This window comes from Sciurus carolinensis, chromosome 5 (assembly GCF_902686445.1).
Source record: "Sciurus carolinensis chromosome 5, mSciCar1.2, whole genome shotgun sequence".
In the NCBI taxonomy this organism is placed as follows: Eukaryota; Metazoa; Chordata; class Mammalia; order Rodentia; family Sciuridae; genus Sciurus; species Sciurus carolinensis.
In genome coordinates, this window is record NC_062217.1 from 167,854,346 (window position 1) to 167,876,167 (window position 21,822).

The 21,822-nt window shown below is 35.9% G+C and overlaps 1 protein-coding gene and 1 pseudogene across 4 annotated transcripts in view; both read left to right on the plus strand.

Annotated features, from left to right (window-relative positions):
• Positions 1-21,822, plus strand: part of Plekha1 (pleckstrin homology domain containing A1) — a 60,116-nt gene that overhangs the window by 33,076 nt on the left and 5,218 nt on the right. For all 4 annotated transcript variants that reach the window (XM_047552867.1, XM_047552865.1, XM_047552866.1 and 1 more), the window contains 6 exons: positions 557-654; positions 6,954-7,079; positions 11,801-11,944; positions 13,211-13,279; positions 18,235-18,299; positions 19,093-19,156. In XM_047552867.1, the coding sequence (XP_047408823.1) occupies positions 557-654; positions 6,954-7,079; positions 11,801-11,944; positions 13,211-13,279; positions 18,235-18,299; positions 19,093-19,156 (566 nt within the window). The remainder of the gene's footprint in view (positions 1-556; positions 655-6,953; positions 7,080-11,800; positions 11,945-13,210; positions 13,280-18,234; positions 18,300-19,092; positions 19,157-21,822) is intronic.
• LOC124984812 (40S ribosomal protein S12-like) lies at positions 16,032-16,734 on the plus strand (annotated as a pseudogene).

A 21,822-nucleotide genomic window follows, 5' to 3' on the forward strand; every position in this document is an offset into this window, starting at 1 on the left:
TGTACAGATTCCCAGCCCCAGTATCCCAGAGCCCTGGGGATGAAAACAGGAGGTCTATAACTAGCATAGGTGCTAATAACCAGTCCTGGTGAGGAGGAGTAAGTAAAGAGGGCTTTGTACACACTGTTGGAGCAGTGTAAATGGATTCAGCCTTTTCACAAGACAGTATGCTAATACCTGTAAACATTTTAAATGAATTCCCTGTGACCAGCAAATCTGTCAAGAAAACTGTCCCATAGAAATACTAGTCCAAACGTGGAGAAAGATATGTTTTATTTTGGTATTTTATCCAATTTCAAAAATTAGAAATAGCTTGAGTGTCTGTTGTTGGGGGATTGACTCACTATGTTGTGGTATATTCATTTAATGAAAAATGTGCCCGTAAAAAGAATTTTCCCTATGTAATTGGGTAGTAAGAAGAGTATTTTATATGGGCAAATATATTTTGTCAAATCTAAGAGAGTCACAGTGTTGAATCTAGCAAGATTTTTCAACCACTGCAAACAAATTTAGAAGTGACAGTATAATATTTCATGTTTATTTTTTCTTTCTACAGTTATGAATGCAGGAATGAGGAAATACTTCCTACAAGCCAATGATCAGCAAGATCTAGTAGAATGGGTAAATGTGTTGAACAAAGCTATAAAAATTACAGTAAGTATTTGGAATTTTTTTGAACAATTTTCAGTGTCTTAAAGTAATCATTACATTTTGAAAATGTACCTATCAAATGTCCCCAGCTTGCTATCAGGTCACATACTTGAGCTTTGTTTAAAAGACATGTTCAAAATGTGAAAGCGTTCTCTTGTACCTGGTGACCATCAGACATTTCATCTGCCCACAAATGCCTTTTTCATCCATTATGTACCTGATAAGGATATATATTATTGAAGATTTTAACCATGCCTTATGCTAATGTTACTGGGGGAAATACATGTAGCTTGCAGAGTTGCACCTTGAGGGCATGTTGTTTTTCTTCCAGAGTAGGACAAGAGGCTTCCTTCCACCTACCCAGGTGATGGGAATAGGCCTAATCCCTGATAGGGCAGGAGTTGAAGATGGAAGCAAGACAAGGGGAGATGAAGGGCTGAGCAATGAGGCGTGGTGTGGGATCTGGTGGGAAGAACTGTGGCAGCTGGATGGCTCTGCTCAGGTGGCCCTAGCAAGTTGCCCTCAGGCGGTAGCTTTCTTCCTTCTCCTGCACTTTTCCCCTCAATTCCAGAGCTTCATGCTCTTCGGACCGTCTTCCAATGTTGCAGCCTCTTTGCTTCCAACATGAGCTTTTATTTTGTGGTTGTTTTCTGATGAACAGTGATATTTATTAATATACTGTGAAAGGCGTTGGATTGAAGGTTTTACCTAAAAAGTGAGGCTTAGAAAGATTAAATGACTTCTACAGCTTTCAGAGCTCTTAAACTTTCGACTGGGTGCCCAGGACAGCCAATCAGGCTTTGGAGCTTAGCTCTGAGGTGCAGTGAACAAAGGGCCCCTCCTGATGTTTTGTTCCAGTTTTTCAGAGCTGGTTTACTACTGATGCTAATGAGCAAGGGCATGGGGTGTACTCCCTGACTGAGCCTCGCTGCACCTTCTCCTTGCACACTACAGAGAAACATTGTAGACTGCCCAGAAAAGCTTGGGAAGTTCTGTGGGGATTGTGCCAACTGAAGGGTGTTTTAATAGTGTGGTTACTTACTGGCCCTAAACAGCTTACTCTCAAGGAACATGCTCCCTGCAAGTCAGCTTGTTAGTCACCTCTTAGTTTCCTTCTAAAGGGCATGATTCCACATTTACATCACAGCCTAAGAGTTACTATAGCTAAAGCTGTTCTCACAGGTGAGTTGAATTTTTTGTCTTCATAACAGCCTGTCACCACATGACAGAAAACACCCACATACTACCTCTGATCTGTACCTAAAGCAGAAGTTATTTGGGATTTGCAGTTTTAGGAAAGCAATATTTTGAACTGATTCAGAAGTATATATTCTTAAAAGGTTTTAATTGATCATTTTTAACCCAGTAGATATTCTCTACTTGAAATATAAAGACAGTATATGGTATCTTTACTGAATTGATTTTTTTTTTTTTTTTTTTTTTTTTTTTAATAATTTGCAACAATAAGCAGCACTCTTTTTTTAGTGTTTTAAGAGAAAAGGTAGTGAATGGTTTCAGGCTTTTTACCATTTTGGGGGTTTTGACTCGCTGTGTCTAAGTTATTTATAGGATGAAACTGTCATTTAAACCTTTTAGCATGAAGTCAAAGCTGATTAGGGATTGGATAATGTTTTAAAATGTGAATTTTTAATTAGCTTTTGTGGTTTTGCAGCTTTATTTCATGTTGAAATTTTTGGTTTTCTTATTGGTATAATTATGCATAATAGCAAAATTTATTATAACATATTTGTACATGTACGTAATGTAATTTAATCAGTTTCATTCCCTGGTACATCCCCTGACATGTTTAATTTTTAAGGTAAGTTTGCTGGTAATGGTTTTCATGTTCTTATGATTCGTTTTTAGAATATATAGAAATCCTTCACTCACCAGTAAGTGTTTATAATTACATTAAAATAGATATGGAATTGATAACACTCAAAAGTCAACTTTAGATACACATTTAATTCAGGATAGCATGTAAGAACATCCTTTAATAAGGCATATTTTATGTTTATTTTTTACAAAAATCTTAAACCAATTTTTATTTCATATGCATTTTACACATTTTAGTGTATCAGGATATAAAACCTCTAATTTTTCATAACTTTCCTATGGAAATTGCTGGTGATTTACATGTAGAGCCTTTGAAAAAATCAAAATTTCCTTTTTAATACAAGTGCAGTTTAACTTTCTATGGGATCACTCCAGTTTTGGTCAACTGTATAATTTAGTGGTCTACTGAATACTCTGTCACATATAAATTAAAAATTTTTAGAAATCCAAAATTAGAGTTTGAGAGTGTGGTTTCAATGTAGAGGTAATGAGAGGGTTGTGGATAAAAGAATGATGATTATTTAACTACATCCTAATTATAGTACTTTGCCATCTCAGTGCACTATCCTCCAACACCATTGTCCATGATTTCTTTGAGTCCATGAGAATGTAGGTTGGTGGCTGCCATTTGAATTTTTTTTTCTTATTTTTAAACAAGAACAACAGAAGTGATAGAAACAACTTTGAAGGGAATATCCAATGATTAGTGTTAAAGTCAAAATTTAAAATATACTTTCAGCTAACTATGTTTATAACATCAATGTGGTGGTTTCTGCCCTTATTGGTTATTAAGGAATGTCCAGAATACGTATGGTTTATTTCTAATCAGAAAGCTGCCATATTAGTGTCTTTTTCTACCATAGTTGGTTCCCCACCCCCTTTTTTTGCAGTCCTAGGATTTGAACCCAGGGTTTTCTACCACTGAGCTACATCCAACCCTTTTTATTTTTATTTTGAAATAGGATCTTGCTAAGTTGCCAAGTCAAGTTTTGATCCTCCTGCCTGCCTCAGCCTCCCAAGTAGCTGTAGCTGGGAGTATAGGAGTGTGCCACCATGCTTAGCTTTACCATAGGTTTTAATTTAAAAGTCAATATTGGATTTTAATCTAAAAATTAATCTTTTTTGAGGTTGTGGTTAAAAACTCAAGTTTGATTCTCCCACCCCCCAGTGTCAACTGAGAGCAAGTTGAAGTGTGAGCTGAATATAGGACCTTGGTTCTAACAAAATGGTGTACGTGTTCAAGAGGGTTAGCTGGGCCTTCTGCTTTAAAGTAGTATTTTCAACTGGCAGCTCAGGTGGAGAGCACTCAGAATAATCACAGGTCCAGGAATTTGTGTCTGAACATTTTAGGTTTTAGTCTTCAAGCACTGTCTAATTAATAAATTGAACATCAGCCTTCCCTTTAACTTTTGAGAAATATGGAGAATTTCTATTTGTTTCCATATAAATGCCAAAGTCTACTTTATTCATCTCTTCATTCTCTTAATTATTTTTACCTTTTCATTTTCTACTATTGGAATTTTTACCATTAGGGTCATAAGGAAATGCATGCCAAGAATGTATTCAAATCCTCAGTGTCTGACACTTGCTCTCACCCTGCCCTGTGAGACCACTTTTCTGATTCTTATTCACAAATGACTGATTTGGAAACTTGTGGCTAGAGGTTCCTGAAAATTTAGCTTAATGGCTGAATTTAGACCAACTTTTCATTCAGAGTGTCTAAATTTAAAAAAAAAAAAAAAAAAAAAAAAAAAAAAAAAAAAAAATTGAAATGTATTTTTTTGTGTGGGTGTGGTACTGAGGCTTGATCCCAGGGCTTTGTGTATACTACTGCTGGGCCACTTCTCCAAGCCCAAGTACCTATAATTTTGAAGGGAGTTATGTGTATTTATGGATATTTGGCTTGTCTTATTCTTAAGATAATAAGGTAATTATAATTTAGATAGTTTTTGTTTCAAAATGCAATTCTGAGTTAATTATTGGACTTGAGCATTGGAATTATGCTATATTTAACTTTTGATTTTATTATAAGGACAAATTGGAAGCAGTGGGTTTAATAGCATAGGGGAGAATTTTTAATATACTATAATTCTGGAAGAAAAACAGTAAAAGCCTAATATAAATTTTGGTGTATTTTTGAGTTACACTAAAGATAGGAAATTACCATATATAGCTGAATTCTCAACTTCTTGAAAAAAGAAGCAACTACTACTTTTCTTTATGGCTCTCCTCTTAGCAGCATATCTTAATCTAATACAGTTGAAGAGATCATTTACTTTCTGGTTTCAGATTCTCTTAATGCTGTTTTTGGTTTTCAGTCAGATAAAAGGCAATGTTTTAACTGTCAAAATAATTGAGGTACTTGATGCTGTTTATTAGAAAAATGTAATGTTTCCTCAGCAGATTGTTCTGAGGTATGATGTTCTATTTTTAGTTGACAACTAAAATTCTGTCCACTACTGTACTTTAAAAAGCACTCTAAAATGTGTAGTGTCTTAAGAACTTGAGGCATCCAGGATTCACTTTCTTTCTTTCCTGGTCTCTTTCTTCTTTGTTTCTGCCAGTATCTGGCATTGTAATATAAGTTCACACCAGAAACTGAAGGATTGGGCCCAAAGACTGAGTGGAAGCATCATCAGGGAGGGAGGCAGGGTGGCCTTTAAGGGAGAGAAGAGGGAGTTATAAAGGTCACCATGAGACAAGTCATTTATATCCATAAACAGTTATGTCCATGTTTGTATTTGTATGGATTGGGATCTGCTACAGCTCAACATCCTCTCATACCCATGGTCTATGTTGGCTAATTATTTTGCAAAAAAGCTGCTTTGTAAATCCTTGTCTGCATGAAATACCTGCTTTTCTATAAACTAGTGAGAGTAGCATCATATAAAAAAAAGAGGTCAGGTTTGGAGCAGTGTTTCTTGAACTATGGTTTGTGAACATCCCTCAAAAACACCTATTGTTTTCTCTTACAGTATAATTTTTGGGGAATGCACTATAGATTTTTTAAACAGAATTTCTGAATATGAAGCCTGAGAATCTGAAGTTTTCAGTAATGATCCCGGTGATACCTTGTGCACATTTCAGTTTGAGAACCCACTCTACCTTGGGATCACACTAGTGCATGGTTAGGGACTTTGAAAACAGCGTGAATGGAGTTCCCTGTAGTTCTCCTGGGAGTTTGTTAACAGATTGACTATGTGACTGACAAATTATTTAATCTTAAATGTTTTTATACCACTATTTTTGTGATTTTCAGTAGTATTTGTCATGTTTCTAAAAGACTGCGAGATCCCAAAATGTCCTTTAAATCATGTTGAATATCATAATTGATGTTGTGTGTTTTACTACATTTTATTCATAGCCTTAAAATTTTTCTAAAATTCAGACCACAAGCTGGGTGTTGTGCTGCAAGCCTATAATCTCAGCAGCTTGGGATGCTGACGTAGGAGGGGGGATTGAGAGTTCAAAGCCAGCCCTGAGCAACTTGGTGAGACTCTGTCTCTACATAATATATATAAAAATGGCGAGGACTGTGGCTCAGTGGTTAAGTGTCCCTGGGTTCAATCCCTAGTACAAAAAAAAAAAGTTCAGACCACATGTTTAGCAGTCTGTGGACAAAAAATAATGATTATCTAAGTACTTTATTCCCTGATTGGGCCACACATAAAAGCTAAAGTGTGTGTTAAATATTTGGGAGACTCTGAAATCTTTGATTCCATGTCAGTGAGGCGTTCAGGTATGAGATTCTCCTGTTCTTCTCACAGTCATTATTTGTTTATACTTACGAGTGATTTATCATTGATTCCAGAATTGGAATCCCATCTTTAAATTTCTGGTATTGTGTTATTTTGAATATGTTGATTTTTTTTTAATGTATCTTAGGAATTTTGTTATTTTTCCTGCTGATTTTAAATGTGTTTATTGACCCAGTCTTAGCCTTTATCGTGTGTTTGGAAATAGACTCTCTTGAAACCAGTAAAGATGACTGTGCCGTGATCCCTGACCCCCAGGCCTTGCAGAATCAAGTAGGAATGGAGGAAATGGAGATAGCAGCAAAGATCTGCAATGCACTCTAAGTGCTCTAGTGAGCAGGGCCTGTGGTGGTTTGGAAGAGAGTCACACAAACTTGGCTAGATCTAATACAACCAGGATCTGAGCCTGTTTCCTAATGCCTCTAAGCCTCTGTTTCTTTTCAAATGGAGATATTGCCCCTTTGCATAGGGTTGACAAGAAGGAGCAGTGAGGAAGTGGATCAAGCAGTACCTGCGCCAAGTAAGCACTCAGCATTTGATGACTGTTATAAAGCATTACTGGATCAGAAAATTAATGTGAGAACCTAAAGGAGTGGGCATATACACCTCCATATATGTTTGTCAATCATATATAAACAAACAATTAGAAATTCTATGATAAAGAGAGTTGCATATAAAATGCTGGTTACAAACTGATTAACTTTGTTTCAGGTACCAAAGCAATCAGACTCACAGTCTAATTCAGATAATCCAAGTCGCCAGGGTGAATGTGGGAAGAAGCAAGTGTCTTACAGAACTGATATTGTTGGTGGTGTACCCATCATTACTCCAACTCAGGTAATAAATAATTCTATTGCGTGAGGGTCTTGTTATTTTATTGATTTTTATATTGTCATCAAAACCAAAACAGTGGGGTCTGGGGTCCGTGGCTCAGTGGTAGAGTGCTTGCCTAGCACATGTAAGGAAGGCACTGGGTTTGATCCTCAGCATCACATAAAAATAAATAAAGTAAAAATATTGTGTCCATTTCCAACTAAAAAAAATTTTTAAAAAGTAAAATTAAAACAACGCATCTTTACTAAACTAATGAGATACTCATTACTATAAAAAATCCCTTCTGCATTTGTGTTTATTTCCAAAGTATATGTTTATTACTTTAAAAAAATGGAAATTACAGATTAAAAAAAATTTAATTCTTTTTATGTTTTCTCTGGGCCTTCTTTGTACATTATCCCCCAGAAATGGAGATATGAATTATGTATTAGGTATTTTCCACTTACATCACAAACATTTTCCAAATCATCTGAAGTTATTCTGCTTTTTTTATTTTCTTCAGTACTGGTGATTAAACCCAGGGGTGCCCCCCCTCCCCCAACTGAGCTATATCCTCAGTCCTTTTTTTTCAAAATTTTATTTTGAGACAAAGTCCTATGAAGTTGCTGAGACTGACCTTGAATTTTTTCTCCTCTTACCTCAGCCTCCTGTCACTGACATTATTAGAACACAGCACTGTGCCCAACTTTACATATCATTTTTAATGACTTTATAGTAGTTCTGCCATGAATTTACCAGAATTTACAAACACTCTGTTGTTGGACAAATGGAGTTCTTTTTCATTATCTTTCTTCTTTTATATACAGCCATGATGAACATTCTTACAACTTAAACTTTAGAGACATTATTGGTATTATCTAAAAGATTAGTTCTTGGAAATAAAATTGCTGATTCAAAGAGTTTGCAAAGATGTATAATTTTTAAACCTGTTTTTCCTACAACCTGTACTACATGAACTGAAAGAGAATACTGGAATATTGATATAATTTGTATCCCAAAAGTATTGACGTGCTAAATTAAACCTCACTTGGGTACGATGAATAACAAAAATTTGTAGACAATTTTTAATGAAATTATTACTTTTTATAAGCTTAAATTTTTTGTTTTGCTATTTAGGGAATGAGTTTATGATGCAAATTAAATTACTAATAATAGGAGAAACCGAGAAATTTTAAAGAAATTATTATTGCCAGTGTTGGTACATTTTCATTACCTTCATATCTTTTGAACTTAAACTAAACTTATAAACCTTTTAAATTATATTATACATTGTATTTTTTAGGTCTTTAGCAGGGGACAGTGATTAGTGGAAAGAAAAATCATACGTTAATTAATTAGCTGTTGAATGCTTTCTTTATGCTTGGCAAAGGATTTTAAGTTTCTAGTTTTTACCAGAGTTGGATAAAAAGATGGAATAGGATTGCATCTGTATTTACTTTTTTCTAAAAGTAATGATTTTAACTTGCTAAACTTCTGGTTAATATACAACTAGACAAAGCTGCTTTCACCTGTATTGTGACTTGCATTGACATTAGGGCCAAGGCTGTTTTTAGTTTTATTTAGATATTATACCTCTGGCTGTTTCAATTTGAATTCTGTGGGGGGGAGGGGAGTACCATTTTTAAAAAACTATAAAGAATTTTGTTGTTTTATTATTTTGCAATAGTTCATAAAATAATAAAGCATTTACTCATTATAAAGCATTTAGGTAACAGTATCAGGAAGATGTTAAATCTCATTTGCATGATGAATTTATTCAGTAAGTTTTGTGTAAGCAGTGAGTTAAGTATATAAGTAATATTGTCCACCTATCTAAATGTAGAACAGGTTGAAAATTCCTCAAGATATGTATAGAATTCAGACATAGGTTTTTCTTGAATTTTAGGAGTTCCTGAAAATATACCTTTGGCTTATTTGTAGGATTTTAAATTGTTAGATGTTGAAACAAACAAGCCAGTGCTTTAAGAAACATGAATTCTGTTATAGTTAGAGGTCTAAAAACCTCTTACATATAAAATATAAAACTTTACTTTTAGAAAAAGAGCATTATATAAAATATTCAAGATCTAGGACTAAATAGAATTTTTAGACTTGACATCAGAAACATGATCACAAAAGGAAAAGACTGATAAATTGGACTTCATCAAAATTAAAAATATTTACCCTGTGAGAGACCTTGTTCAGAAGATGAAAAGAAAAGCTACAGACTGAGAGAAAATATTTACAAGCCACATAGCCAATAAAGACCTTGTATATAGAACATGTAAAGAACTCAACAATTACACCCAACAATTAAACCCCCCCCCCCAAAAAATCCAATTAGAAAGTGGACAAAATTCATGACAGACATTTTAAAAAAGGAACTCACATCCCGATAAGCGCATGAAAAGATGTTCACCATGAGTAGTCAGTAGGGAAGTAATTAAGACTACAATATCATATCTATTAGAGTAACTGAAATAAAACTGGTGACAAGACAAATACTAACAAAAAGGAGGAAAAAACAGTGTCTCATCCATTTTTGGTGGGAATGTGAAATAGTTCAGACACTCTCAAAAAAGAGTTTGGCAGATATTGCTGTTTTGTTATTATGCAAATAAATTGACAGTTGTGCTCCAGCTCAGTATTTGTACTCTGTATTAAGTCAACTTTCTGTCAGTGTGACAGAATACCCAAGAAGAACAACTTTAAAGAGAAAAGATTTAATTTGGCTCACCATTTCAAAAATTTTAACCCATGGTCAGCTGACTCTGTTGTTGTGGGCCTACGGTGAGGCAGAGCATCATGGCAGAAGGGGCATGGTGGGGCAGAGCTGCTTACCTCATGGCAGTTGGGAAGCAGAGAGGAAGCAAGGAATGGGCCAGGGACAAGATTCACCCAGGGAATGCCCCCAGTGACCCACTTCCTCCAACTAGGCCCCACCTCCTGCAGTTTCTACCACCTCCCAATAATGCCATCAGATTATGAATCTTCCCATGCTTCATCCACTGAAAGTGGTTAGAACCCTCATAATCCAGTCACCTTCCTGAAGGCCCTGCCTCTGAACACTGCTGCATTGAGGACCAAGCCTTCAACATGTGAGCCTTTGGAGTACAAAGTATTATGGATCCAAACTACAACATGATCCTTGGCATTTATCCTAAAGATATGAATTATTATGTTCAGATAAAACCTGTACATGAAAGTTAATAGTAGCTTTATTCTGGTGCTGGGGAGATAGCTCAGCTGGTAGAGTGCTTGCCTCGCAAGCACAAGGCCCTGAGTTTGATCCCTAGTACCAAAAAAAAAAGTAGCTTTATTCCTAATTCTCCTAATAGCTAGGAACAACTCACATGCTGTTTCATGGGTAAATGGTTAAACAACTGGTATAGTACATTCATACTATAGAAAGCAGTAACAGAAAGGGTTGAACTGCTTATACAAGCAGGAACCTGGATGAATCTCCAGAGAATTCTTCTGAGTGGGGGAAAAAACAATTTCAAAAATACCTTCTGTATGCTTCCATTTACATTCTCAGAGTGTCAGAATTACAGACAAAGAGAACAAGTAAGTGACTGGGAAGGATTGGGGTAGGATCTCTAAAGGGGTAGCACAAGCAAGCCTTCTGTATCTTGATTGTGATGTGGCTACACAGATCTACACGTGATCAAATTGAGTAGAACTCTATGTATGCACGTAGACAAATGAGTACATCTGAAACTGGTAAGATCTGAATTAGGTTTGTAGGTATACCAGTGTCCGTTTCTTGGATTTTAGTAATGTAATCTATAGTTATGCATTCTCTTATCTGGGGAATCTGGTTGTAGGGTAGAGGATTCTTGTATATTTTGGTTAGGGTGATAAATTTCCTTGTAAAGAATTTATAGAATTATTTCAAAATAGGAAGTTACCCCCCACCCCACAAAAGCATTAGTGGCAGGACTTCATAGAACCACAGAAGTGGAAATTTGTGCTTTAATCAAAAGTAGAACCAACCTGGATGCCCTTCAATTGATGAATGGATAAAGAAACTGTGGTATATATATACAATGGAATATTACTCAGCTATAAAGAATAATAAAACTATGACATTTGCAGGCAAATGGATGAAATTGGAGAATATCATGTTAAGTGAGATAAGCCAATCTCAAAAATCCAAAAGACGAATGATCTCACTGATAAGCGGATGATGACAAGTAATGGGGGGTGGGAGGGGGGCAAGAATGAAGGAAGGAGGGACTGTATAGAGGGAAAAGAGGTGGGTGGGGTGGGGGGAAGGAAAAATGTATGAATATGCAAATGGTATGTTGTTACTCCATGTACAAACAGAAACAACATGTATCCCATTTGTTTACAATAAAAATAAAAAATTAAAAATTTTTTAAAATCAAAAAATAAATAAAAGAAGAAATACATTTCTTCTTGCATATTCTTGCATATATTCTTGCATAGTTCCTCTAATTGTTAAATATTTCATTGTACAACTTATACCACTTGTGGACCCAAAAGTATATAAATGATTTAAACTAATGATACATACTTTAGAAAAGCATGCATTTAAATATATATCGAAGAATCACAAAAAAAAAAAAAGTAGGAAAATTAGGATTAAGTATCTCAGGTTAATTAGAAAACTCCTCTCTTCAAAACCTGTGTTCCTGACTGCATTAAGGTAGGTAACAGTATGAAATGAAAGTTGTCTTTGCAGTCAAACACGCAAGAAAATTTATTTTGCTCCATTTTAGAAAGAAGAAGTAAATGAATGTGGCGAGAGTGTTGACAGAAATAATTTGAAACGATCACAAAGCCATCTTCCTTGCTTTACTCCAAAACCACCTCCTGACAGTGCCGTTATCAAAGCTGGATATTGTGTGAAACAAGGAGCAGTGGTGAGTAACTTAATAAAATGTGAGATTAAGAAAAATGAGAATGTACTAGCAAACTTGCAAGTTAACATTCAGATTGTTGGCTTTATTTTATGAAAGACCCAAAGTGAAGACTAGCATACTGGGAAAGACATCGGGAGATAGTCCAGGGGTTATTATTCTATGTTTATAATGCAGTTACAATAGTATTTCCTTGGTCCGTGGACAGCTGGGTAAATTAAGTCCTATTCCCACTAACCGTCAGTTTAAATGAGCCTTTCCAGCAGTTTAAATTTACTTTGCAAAGTTTTCCTGTTGATTCTCTGTACCCTCCAGAACAGGTGAGGGAAAGAGCTCTAGTGCAAAGGGGCAGTCACCAGAAAGTGGGAAGTATAAACTTAGCAGTGTTTCTAAGGGTCCAAAGTGCTTTTCTTAAGTTTAATGTATTCTTTCTGTGTGGACTAAATTTTCAGAATTGCATGAGAAAATAAACTTTACAATTTGAAATATAAAGGAGAAGGAAAAAACAAACCAGCAACTCTCTTGGCAGTTCTGTTTGATTGCTCATCCCTTGCTGGCAACTCTATTCCCTTAGGTCAGCCCAAGCTCTGTTTGACTTCCTCTAGGTGCAGGGAAATGGGGGCAATGGCCAGAGGTCTCTCCCTATAGAGTCTAGGGGTAGAATCAGAATTGTCACTAGGCTGTGATGCTCTGTTGTGTGTTAATTAGGGATCCCTTTTTGATTTACTACCAAGTCCCAAAATATCATTTAGAGATGTTTCAGAACACCCACAAAACTGTACTTCATTAACAAAAATAATTATAGAAAACATTTAAATATGTATAAATATGTGTTTATAAATATATAAAATACTTCATTTAATATTTCATGTAAAGTACTTATAGAAGTTTTCTTTGTTTTATAGATGGAGAAACCCAAAGTGGTTTAATAACATTTCCTGTGCTTGTTTACTTTTTGAGGATGAGGAGGAAAGAAAAGTGCCCCCCCCCCTTTTTTTTTTCACATGTAAAGCATTAAAAATAGGAAATATCATAAAATCACTAATAATAACAGCTAAAATCCAGACACCAAAAGTTGAACCAGAAGTTCAAGGAAGGCCACAGTAGCAAGAGAGAGCCAAGGTTTCATTTATTGCCTACTGCGGGAGGGTAGTGAGATGTTTCAGTACTTTGCTCTTCTGATTGGGGGTTCATAGTGGAATGAGTAAGTAGTGGTTAACCTTTGACATTCTTAGAAACTAATCTTGTATCTGTGTTTATTTCTGGTAGATGAAAAACTGGAAGAGAAGATATTTTCAATTGGATGAAAACACAATAGGCTACTTTAAATCTGAACTGGTATGTTACTGCATCATAAATGTTGCTTTAAAAATGCTTGAGAAGTGTTACAGTGTGATGTGGATGATTTGTGCTATTCCCTATTTTTAGAATAAGCAACTCCTAGTTTTGAGAAGCACTTGTAGTTCAGTTTGCTCTATTATGATACTGTTGGTCAATGGTGTATTTCTTAAATGCGTCTTAGATGAAAATGCCGTATTATCAAAGAGGTGTTCTGCCGTGAAAGATCTAAACTTTTTGGACCCCCCGTCTGCAGATGTCCTGAGGTGTTGTCCCTTCAGGCTACAAGTTAGCCCCTTTTATTTCTGCTTTTTGATATTTTCTTTATCTGTTTCAGATCGACTCTTAAGTTGCTTTATATAAGGTGTTTCTGTCTTATCTGAAGGTAGAATCAGAGACTGAGATTCCCTTTCTCACTTGTTTGAATAGTATCCTTACTTAAAGTCGTCAGCTGACCTGAGTCCTGCAATTGATGGTTGCATAAATTAATGAGTTCTATACCTCTTCTTGTTGAGGGGAACCAGGTACTTTATTTGAATGAAGGCACCAGAAACGCCCCATTCCTGTAGAACCTTCTGCACAGCTGGGAGTGTTTGATACCTGTGTTGTCCAGTACCAGTGGCTGTCTGTGACTTTTGTGCACTGGAAATGTGCCTACTGAGCTGATGAATTGACTTCATTTTATTTTAAAATGAAAACTGAATTTATTTCATTTTCATTAGTTGGAATTAACATAGTTACACATAACTAGTGACTACTATATTGGGTATGATGCTCTAGAAAATAGGAAGAGAATATTTTTTTAAGTTTCATCTCCGCTATCAGCTCTTCTAGGAAGCTTTTGTGGGGGTGGAAGGGAGGGAGTAACCAGCATAGCTTGGTGTGGGCAGTTAGCAGCCACACAGGATGAGTTTGTCCTCTTGCAGGGATAGCCCAGCATGGAGTACGGAGAGGAAGGTGACATCCTCATGGTGGAAAAGGTAGTGACAGAGGTGGGAGAACGGTTATAAATATACTTATGGATAAAGTGGGGAAGTATATTAAGGATAGCAGAAGCCAACTTTCTGTCAAACAAAGAAGTAACAAATAAGAAAAAGGAGAAAATTTGGGGTTTAGATTGAAATTGGATTGGTGTAATTTAGCATACTGAGAGTGATGTAGATATAAATGTATTATGTCTCTGTGAGTGTGTGTGTAATGCACTCACTAGCTCTGTGTCTCAAGAAAATTACCATTTTAGAAATGGGGCTCCAAAGAGAAGTAGCAGGTTGTAGAGTTGGGATAAGAACAATAAATGGAAGGCGAGCGTGGAATGTCTTGTGTCAGAAAGCATGCACTCAGTGGCTGGGGCTGGAGCTCATGGTAGAGCGTTGCCTAGCGCGAGGCACTGAGTTTGATCCTCAGCACCTCATGAAAATAAAGGTGTGCTGTACAACTACAACTACAGAAGAAATTTTAAAAAAAGAATCATAAAATGATAAGGACAGGTAAAAAGACCCAAAAGTCACTTCTTTTTTTTTTTTTTTTCTGGTACCAAAAAAAAAAAAACCTAGAGGCACCCTACCACTGAGCCATATACGCAGTCCTTTTATATATATGTGTGTATTTTTTTTTAATAATTATAAAAAGGGAATTTATTAGATTGGCTTATACAAGCAGAAGCTCGTTAGACTACAATGGTTGTCTACAGGCTGGGGAGCTGGAGGAACCAGTAGCTGCACTTATGTATTTTGAGACAGGTTCTTACTAAATTGCTGAGACTGGTCTTGAATTTGTCATCCTCTTACCTCACTTCCTGAGTCCCTGGGATTACTTGTGTATACCTCAGTGCCTATCCCAAAAGCTGCCTCATCAAATTTGGGACATGAGCATCAAAATAAACAATGATGATAATGATGATAACAGATTACAGCTCACTGGATAAAGTAGGAATCCATACATATATAAATAAATGGTTGAATGGTAAATGAACTTGTATGTATTGTGAAGAATGTGATATTTACAGTTTCAAAATACATATTTACAATATAGATACCAAACACAAGGGGAAAAGAGTAAGTTTATAGTGAAGGAGCCTGGCAGATAACTCTTTAATTAGATGTCAGTTGATTCAAATGAACTTTGTTGGTAATGAGAAAAGTGAAATCATTTATCTCCTGACCTTCCTGTGAGAAAAATATAGCCTTACTTCTGTGATATTCCTGCCAAATATGCATAATCTGAATCTAATCATGAGGAAACATCAGATACACCCAAAGGAAGAACATTCTACAGAATAACTCCTTGTAGTTTTACAAGTGTCAAGATTATAGTCTGGGGATATAGCTCAGTGGTAGAGTGCTTTCCTTGCAAGCACAAAGCCCTGGGTTCTATCCCCAGCATGGCAAAAAAAAAAAAAAAAAAAAAAAAAAAAAAACGATTATAAAGTCAACGAAGGAAGGAGGAACTGTTCATACTAAAGGAAGGAAAAGTGAAATGGTGAACAGATGTAGTCTGATTCTGAACAGAGTACTTTTGCTTTAATAAAAGTCATTTTGGGAACAGTGCCCTGACTTTGAAGGTTGTAATACAATTATGTAAGAGGTTGTCTTTATAGGAAATAAGCACTAAAGTATTCAGAGGTAGTGTGTAAGTCAAGTCAGCAGCTAACTCTGAAATGACTCAGGAAAATCTTTTTTCCTTTTTTTTTTTTTTTTTTTTTTTTTTTTGATGCTGTCTTTTCAGTTTCTGTATAAATTCATGATTGTTTCAATGTTCAAAAAAAGATAGCAGGACTCTGGTGAGCATGCCCGTAATCCCAGTGGTTCAGGAGGCTGAGGCAGGAGGATCACGAGTTCAAAGCCAGCCTCAACAAAAGCGAGGCATTAAGCAGCTCAATGAGACCTTTTCTCTAAGTAAAAATGCAAGATAGGGCTAGAGATATGATTCAGTGGTCAAGTGCCCCTGAGTTCAGTCCCTGGTACCAAAAAAAAAAAAAAGAGAGAGAGAGAGCTCTTTCCCTGCCGCCACGCAATCGTATGGAGGTGGTTTGTTAAAGATTCTGGGAACCCACTGCCATGGCTGAGGAAGCCATTGCTGCAGAAGGTGTAACGGACGTCAGTGCTGCTTTACAAGAGGTGCTGAAGACCTCCCTCATCCAGGATGGCCTTTCATGTGGAATTCACACAGCCTCCAGAGCCTTAGACAAGCGCCAGGCCCATCTTAATGTGCTTGCATCCAATTCTAATGAGTCTGTGTACCTCAAATTGGTGGAGACCCTTGCTGAGCACCAAATCAACCTAATGAAGGTTGATGACGACAAGAAACTAGGAGAATGGGTCATCCTCTGTAAAACTGACCGAGAGGGCAAACCCATAAAGTGGTTGGTTGCAGCCATGTAGTGGTTAAGGATTGTGTGTCACAAACAGCCTCAGGCCAAGAATGTCATTGAAGAGTACCTCAAATGCAAGAAATGAGCAAATATTTCATACACACACACACACACACACAAAAAAAAAAAAAAGAAAGAAAAAGAAAGGGAAAATATCTGATAGGAAAATGAACAAAAGATAGAAATAGAAATCAGAATATGGTCTGTGGATTAGCTAATAGTATTGTGGCCTGGGGGTATAACTTAGTGGTAGAGCACTTGCCTAGCAAGCACCAAGCCCTGGATTCCATCCCCAGTACTGAGGGGAAGAAAAAGAGTAACAGTATTGCATCAATGATGAGTTTATTGTTTCCATAACTACTGTGGTTATAGAAGAGTATGTCTATGTTTTAGAAAATATATACTGAATCCAGGCTCAGTGGCACACTCCTGTAATCCCAGGGGCTCAGGAGGCTGAGGCAGGAGCGTTGCAAATTCAAAAGTGACTTACCAAGACCCTGTCTCAAAATACAGAATATAAAGGACTGGGGATGTGGCTCAGTGGTTAAGTGCCCCTGGGTTCAATCCCTGATATCAAAAAAGAAAGAAAGAAAGAAAGAAAGAAAGAAAGAAAGAAAGAAAGAGAATATACACTGAAGTATTTAGTAGTTAAAGTGTAACTTGAAACATTTTAGGAAAATATATTCATATATAGTCATATACACATGCACGATGTTAAAGCAAATGGAAAAATTAATATCTTAGAAATGAGGTGTAAGGTATGTAGAATTCTTTGTACTATTTTTGTAAATCTTCTGTAATCTCAAATTATTTCAAAATAAAACTTTTGTAAAACTTAGAGAATTTGTGATTAAAGTATTCTGTTATGGTTTCATTTTTTTCTTGGTCCTACATAAAATAATGTCTTAATCTCATGGTAGCATATTCAGTGATATGGGTATAGTATTTTAATGTAATGTGTAGTATCAATATTATCTTATTAGAAACCAGTTATCTTCCATTTAGTTTTCTTACTTAACATGCCTAATCCTTAGTTGGTGCTTGTTAAAATAACATTTATATTTATATAAAGTGTCATTTGTAAAATGATAGATTTAAGTTAAGCTGAGTGTTCGCTGCTCAGGTGCCTTGTATGTCATGGTGACATTCCAAAAGAGGAGGTAGCACACTTCACTTACTATACAGTGTGCTGTCCGAGACCAAATCTGCTGGTTCATGGCTTGTGTGTGTGTGTGTGTGTGTGTGTGTGTGTAGACCTTTATTTTATTTATTTATTTTTTTGTGTGTTGCTGAGGAGCGAACCCAGTGCCTCACATGTGCTAGGCAAGTGCTCTACCACTGAGCCACACCCCAGTCTGGTTCATGGCTTTTAATAAACAACACTCCTTAAAGTTGGAAGCTTTATTTCAAACAACAGCACATAGAGGGGTATAGAATTTGAGCTATTCTGATGCTGGGTGGTTTAAGAAGGTAGGTTATATCTTAGATGTGCTTAGGGAGGCATAATTTTCATGTAGATCTCCAAATAAGGTGAAGGGATGTTAAAAATGAATGTCATACATCTGCCGTTTGCTTTTTTTGCCAGGAAAAGGAACCTCTCCGAGTAATACCACTTAAAGAGGTTCATAAAGTTCAAGAGTGTAAGCAAAGGTAAGGATGCTCAGGCTCGACACTGGTGCAGTTTATTAAGACAGGACTGCCTTGGCTTCATTAATGTGCTTACAGATTATATTTTTTCCTATTCTAGTGTTTTGTTTTTTTTCTTTCCCCTCAGGGTAAAGGGAGTCTGGGGATTGAACCCAGGGACTCTCTACTACAGGGTTATATCCCCAGCCCTTTTATATTCTGTTTTAAGATGGTCTGTTTATTGCCCAAGATGCCTTGAATTTGCAGTCCTCCTGCCTCAGCCTCCCAAGTTGCTGGGGTTATAGATGAGTACCACCAGGCCTGCTTATCTCTAACTCTTTATAATTGGAATTGGCTAACGTTGTCAGAATTCTCAAAGTATTGAAATGTTTTGTTTATTTAAAAACTAAAGTTCAGGAATAGCTTGTTGATGGGAAAGGAAAAATTAATATGAACAAATTATAATTTTGCCATCAGATTTGAAAAATTGGTATATTATTTTAGTATTTCAAAGGTGCTGCTGAATAGAGTATTATGCATTAACTGTGCCAATGTTTTCTTGAACAAACTGATTTCTTCACAGGTGCTTTAAACTTTAAAGTAAATTTATGAACCTTTACTAAAACTAACTGTATGATACATATAAAATTTATTGCAAAAAAATGGGAAAAGATTTGACTTTGTTAAATCAGTTTTACCTCTGATGTATAATTATTGACACATAGTTGGCACAGATTATAAACAGGTGAAAGATAAAACTATACAACAACTGCTATTTAAATACAACTGTTTTTTTTTTTTTTTTTTTTCATAACAGTGATATAATGATGAGGGACAACCTATTTGAAATTGTAACAACGTCTCGAACTTTCTATGTGCAGGTAAGATACATATTTGTACATTATAGATCCTCTTGTGGGAGATAAGTAATTTTAGAGGTGAAATAAACATAATAAAAGCTTGTTTCTTTTAATGTTAAAAAATATGACAATTGTAATTAACCAACTTAGTAAAAGGATATTTATATAAAGGACTATTGATAGGTTGTCTTTTCAGGAATGGGAATATCTTTGTTTTATATCTGTGAAATAGAACTAGGTAAGTTAGTATTTGGAGACAGGGAAATGCTATTTTAATTAGATATCAAGTGTGTGCCTTCAAATTGGATTATTCTTGCATGTATTTTAGAATTTTTATTTTTATTTTTTGGTCATTCTATGTAAAGTGGCTCAATACCATAATAAAGTAAGGCGATAGATATAATTTCACTAATAGTAAGTCCTATATTTAAGTTTGAAATGTACTTTTTGTTTACCTCATTGAGTTATTTAAATAGAAAATTTGGGGGGTTTTTTAATTTTTTTTTAAATTTACCAATGGATCTTTATTTATTTAATTTATTTATATGTAGTGCTGAAAATTGAATCCAGTGACTCACACATGCTAGGCAAGCTTTCCCACTTAGCCACAACCCCAGCCCTAGAAAGTTTTTTAATAGAATATTTGTTAGCCACGTGTGGTAGTGCATGTCTATAATCCCAGTAATTTGGGAGACTGAGGCAAGAGGATTGCAAGTTCAAGGCCAGCCTCTGCAACTTAGCTAGACCCTAATATAAAAAGGTCTGGGAATCTAATTCCCAGTGCCAAAAATAAATAGGCAAATATAAAAATACTTTTTTTTTGGTTTTGTTTTACAAAAGTTACACATGCTCATTACAGAAAAATTGGGAAATATTTTTAAAATTAAGACAAATGTAACTTATAAAATACACAGTTCCGGGCTGGGGATATGGCTCAGTTGGTAGTGTGCTTGCCTTGCAATCACAAGGCCGTGGGTTCAATCCCCAGCACTGCAAAAAAATAAAATTAAAATAAAATAAAATAAATACGCAATCGCGCTTTCAGGCAACTATTCTTATTTTTTGTTGCCTTTCTTATAAGAAGGGGGCTTAAGTGTAGAGCTAAATCCTGTTGGGTTCATACATTGTGGTCACTTTTTCCCATGTCTTTAAAAATTCTCTGAAAGTCTTAAAATTACACCATACTCCATTATGTGATGCTCCATAATAAATTACTTGTTATTTTGTTACTGAACATTCATTTATATAGCTTTTATATATTTACTGTGATGAAAATGTGATGATGAACATCTTTGTGTATGTATTTGTCTGAATTTCTGATTTCCTTAGGATAAACTTCTATATCAAGTTTAACAGAGTATGAACCTTTTTTATTTTGTCAAATTGATTTCTAGAACTATGGTGCTATTAGCAATGAATGAAAAGTCTACCTTTGCTTTTTTGAGTTTTTCCTTTTAAAAAGTCTTTGTTAAACCAGTTCAGAAAACATTCTGAATCATTCAAATTTTGAACTTCTGGATGCTAGAATCCAACTGAAGATCTCCTAGGAAAGAATAAAGAATTCTTGAGTTATAGAACCCAGAAGTGTCTCTGGACTCTCTTCTGGCCCTTGTTTAATTGGATTAATTTCATAATAAGTTCTTAAGTAAACCAAGTACCTGTCAAGGAATATGACATTTTGGAATATGACTGCCAGTACTTCTTTTTTTTTTTTTTTTTTTTCCCTGCTGCTAGGGATTGAACTCAGGGCCTTGTGCTTGACAGGTGAGCACTGTATGAACTGAGCTATGTTCCCAGCCCTGCCAGTACTTCTAAAAAGTACTCAAAATTATTTCTAGAAAAATAATATGTAAAATGATGTCAGTTTTTTAAATGACAGATGTGTACATATTCTTATTGCAGATTCAAATTGGAGCAATTGAAAGAACAGAATAAGAAGGGTTTTCTTTGACTTTTTCCTTTTGTTTTCTTTCCAGAAGTGTTCATTATGGACACTTTTTTTTGTCGTTGTTACCAGGGATTGATCTCAGAAGCACTCAACCACTGAGCCACATCCCCAGCCCTATTTTGTATTTTATTTAAAGGCAGCATTTCACTGCCTTGCCATTGCTGAGACTTGCTTTGAACTCCAGATCCTCCGGTCTAGGCCTCCTAAGCCGCTGGGATTACAGGCATGCGCCACCATGATGTGTCTTAAAACATCACGGCCCAACTTACATCTTGGTATAGTAACTTACCCAGCAAAACCTAGTTTAAAAAAAGTGTTTCCACCACGCGGTGGTGCATGCCTATAATTACAGTAGCTTGGAAGGCTGAGGCAGGAGGATCGAGAGTTCAAAGGCAGCCTCAGCAACTTAGCAAGGCCCTAAGCAACTCAGCCAAACCCTGTTTCTAATAAAATATAAAAAAGGACTGCGGGTGTGGCTCAGTGGTTAAGTGCCCCTGGGTTCACTCCTGAGTATCAAAAGAAAAGTGTTTCCAAGGGCTGGGTTTGTGGCTCAGTGTTAGAGTGCTTGCCTAGCACATGTGAGGCACTGGGTTCCATCCTTAGCACCACATAAAAATAAATAAAGGTATTGTGTCCATCTACAACTAAAAAAAAATTATGCAGGTAGGGGTGTGTGTGTGTGTGTGTGTGTGTTCATGTATAAAATGTTTCCAGAATAATGTTGGCAAACTGTTGTCTT